The sequence below is a fragment of the Atta cephalotes genome, assembly GCF_000143395.1.
Source record: "Atta cephalotes unplaced genomic scaffold scaffold00043, whole genome shotgun sequence".
In the NCBI taxonomy this organism is placed as follows: Eukaryota; Metazoa; Arthropoda; class Insecta; order Hymenoptera; family Formicidae; genus Atta; species Atta cephalotes.
This window is the reverse complement of record NW_012130107.1, coordinates 12804-16743: the sequence shown is the minus strand read 5'-3', so window position 1 is coordinate 16743 and position 3940 is coordinate 12804. Positions and strand designations below refer to the sequence as shown.

Here is a 3940-nt window from a genome sequence, read left to right as displayed (position 1 = left end):
ATAATTCATTTTGTCAAATAATTTGTTTTTATACATGTATCAAATTATTTACTATTTCTTTCCTTACATTTATAGCAAAAAAAATATATTTCTGCCATATTTCCTCAAATATTATTCATTTTCCAAAGACTTTTAGCGCCATTAGTAAAAAAACAAAAAAAGAGAGAAAAATCATCGCGAAAATCTCGCGCGAATAATTACCGAATAAATACCGAAATCTGTACTTTCTATCCACCTGTATTTTATATATATGATTATTTTATCAATATGTTCATTTTAGTGTTGAAGGTAAAGAAAAATACAGACACTGCATAATCAATAAAGCAAGCCAATCAAGTGGACCGAGTTGAAGTTTTGTGTGATTCTTCGATGCATGGGTATACAGTTGGACGAGCAAGTTACTATAGTGGATATATAGTAGCCACTCTAAATCTGACAAACCATGATAAATATATTCTCCATGTTGTGCAATATCCGCAATGTATGATAGGACGCGCATTGTTGCGGAGAAAAGTAGCTCTGGTACCTTCATAGTGTGAGATAACGCCGCCTCGTTTCTCACTACATAAACTCATCTGATGCTTACGCATCGACGTTGCTTGTACAGATCGAACATTTTGAAATCTCATTACTTGCTAAGACAAATCGAATCATCATCGAAGGGCAACCGAACTAAACCTCGAGTATCACATATAAAATGTAAAAATCTACGGTAATAACAAAAAAAAAGCTTAGAGATAACAAAAATTACAATAAATGTTATAATAAAAAATCCCAGCATTGTAGCAATGTTACAATGTTGCTACAATGTTGTTTAAATGTTCCAAAATGTTTCTTACTTACTAGAATTAGATCTTATCCTGTTTCAAGCCAATCGATATTTGTCTTTTAATGAAATATAAAAACTCGCAGAAATTCAGCTTGCATAGCGAAACGCCACGTTAATAATCATAAGAACAATAATGGAATATATCTTCGTCAAAGTTTCTTTAAGGCGTAACATGAGTTGTATAATCAACCGGCAAGTCGATTTTGCGAAGGTGTCGCCTTACATCCGCTTTCCTCGAAAAGATGATTAATTATCCGCGTTGCCACATGCGGCTAACTCAAAATCGCCTATTCTTCGATAAGTGTCACAAATGATGAACAAAGAACATTGTACGAAAAGAGAGAGAACTTGGTCCATAGATAAACGACAAACTGATGATGAAACTTATTATGAAGTTATGATGAAACGCATGACTTAGATAAACGATCCTTTATATAGAACTGTCATCATTTTCTGAATATTCTGTCTCTGGAAGTTATATTATATTCATACTCGCGAATAAATCGTTATATATGTATATTAGATCGTCAAATTGTTAAGTATTTGATTTTATTACACACACATTTATTAAAATCTATTTTTTTTTGTGAACTTCTTTGTTCTTTAAATATGTGATTCTACGAAATTTCTTAATTCTTTTCTTATTTGTAGCTGCCTGAGAGTTTGTCACCTTTTTAATCTTTAAATCTTTATATTATTAAATTCTTGAATCTTTAAAGTTTCGAAACAACTGTTTGATTACTCATACCTTTCGAGTTTTGCTATATTTTCTTCAGCATTTCAATATTTAAGTTGCTGAGATATTTTTAATGAATCTGTATCACTGCGTAGCGCTAAAATCTTAATCCCCGCTCTGATAGATATGCTTTAAAGAGTATCAAACGATACGAATAATTGATGAACTTTAAAACGATAAATTTTACTTTTCTTTCTCAAAAAAACATACAAGTTTACAGTGTGACTCTCTAAACATTACATGTTTTCGCTCTCTCGATCTGGCAGTAGAACCAGAAAATTCGAGGATAGAACGACAACTATTTTCAGGATCCAAGTTTACTTCGCTTTTAGTTAAGCACAACTACTCGCCTGCAATCACGAACAGAATTATCCACTAACGCAAATATCCGTATTCTACATTATCATACGCAATGTAATGAAAAATTCAATATCCTTCTTCACTTTTAAGATTAGAAACAAAAAAAGGAAAGAAACTTTTTAACAGTTCAGACATTTCAAACGACATTTCACGAATCAACGTGAATGATAGAACATGAATGATAGAAGTTATATTGAGTTTTTTATGGTTATTATTGTGTAATATCACTATGAATATGATGGATACTTCGATGTATTGACATAGCATCTTTTGATGTCACAAAAATCTATAATAGTTCACAAAAAGAAAACTTTTGAAATTTTCTTTTTGTGAAAACTTGAAAACTCATATTTTTATATTTATAAAGTTTATAATTCTTACTTATTTATTATATAAACGATTGAGAATACACTTTTGCCTTCTACATTATCTTAATAATGATGTACAAGTTTACTTAAATGCTTTTTATTTAAACAATATAAATGCAAATGTACAAAACAAATTTCGATTTAAAGTTTAAATAAAAAAGCAAGAAGATAGTTATTTAAAAAATAGTAAAGTTAAATTCATTTGGCTTTTTGTTGATTTAATATAAAAAATTATTTATCTGCGATTTTAAAAATCTAAAGATTTAAGCAAAACAACTCTCGGATATAAATTTAATCTCAAGAGACAGAGCAAAGAAATGATGATGGAGTTAAACGTAAACAACATAATTTATCTACATTATGCATTTCACTGCATTTTATACAAATAAAAATATTTTATACAAACATACTGCATAAATACTTTTATCCCCTTGTTACAAAATCGTGTGCAATTGTCAAGAATACACAATATTATAAAATTTATCAACTCCCTCATATTTGAAAATAATTTAAGATGGAAAATTGACTATTATGTTACAGGTTTCTTTTTTTTCGACGAGTCCAGAGCTTTCCAATAAGCAACGTTTCGAATATTTCAGCCGTACTATACCTAGCGATCACTATCAAGTCAAAGCGATGGTCGATATTGTATTGACGATGGGTTGGAGCTATGTTTCCATTATTTACGAGGAGAGTAACTATGGTGTAAAGGTAAATATTTAATTATAATATATCTGGTTTTAGATTTATAATATATTTTTTAGAAAATGCGCAAAGCGATATATAAAAAAAAAAATCTGTAACTAAAAGTGAAAATATTTATCTTTTTCTTGTATTTTAGAGGAAGGAAGTAATATGCTAGATTCACGAAATTAATATGTCATATTTTCAATTTCTTATATAATAAAAAAAGAGTTCCGCATTTTTTGTGTTTAAAAATCAAAATTGGAAAATTTTACAGCCAGAACTCTATTTAAAAATAATTATAAAGTATAAACTTCTGCTAGAATTAATGAGAAATGTTCATAGAATTGTAATAAATTATCAGCATAATACTTTTTCTACAAGTGTCGTACTGTCTTTTATACAGGATTTAAAAAAATCATTTAGCATTTTTAGACACCACATTGAACAAAAAAGTCTAGTGAACATAGGGTAGTACTCAATCATAATATAATATAAAGATATAAATAATTTTGTGTATTAATAACTAACTTCTTATCTCTTCTATGTGTTGCATACAACGTGAAAAAAGAAAAATTGAAATAAAGAGCTGACAACAGCCTATTTAGGAGAATTACGGGCCCAATAAGATGATCCCTCATAATGCCCATCGTAATGGCTAGTTGATGTCAATTTAATGACTCCCGGTAAAATTTTTCATTATAAAATGTATGTGGAAATTGAATCAAACCATTCAAAACGCGATTTGTAAACATTGAAGTAAATCTTCTCGTCGCATACGACATGTAGAAGCCAATAAGTCAATTATAATCTCTCTAAATCTGAATCAATGGATAATCACTGAATATCAGTGCCAAGTATGCCACTGGTAATCAGTGAATTAAATGTGAGATCCCTAATTTAACTAATCTTTATTATGTGATCTAACTAATCTTGTTTTAGTGCTTAAATTCAATGAATATG

At 29.2% G+C, this 3940-nt stretch overlaps 1 protein-coding gene across 1 annotated transcript in view; it reads left to right on the top strand.

Moving 5' to 3' along the window:
- LOC105622332 overlaps nucleotides 1-3004 on the top strand; it is a gene marked incomplete at its 3' end in the record, with an annotated part of 62219 nt that extends 59215 nt beyond the window's left edge. The window contains exon 3 of the mRNA XM_012203750.1: nucleotides 2834-3004. Coding sequence (XP_012059140.1) covers nucleotides 2834-3004 — 171 coding nt within the window. The remainder of the gene's footprint in view (nucleotides 1-2833) is intronic.
- Between the last annotated feature and the right edge of the window lie 936 nt (nucleotides 3005-3940).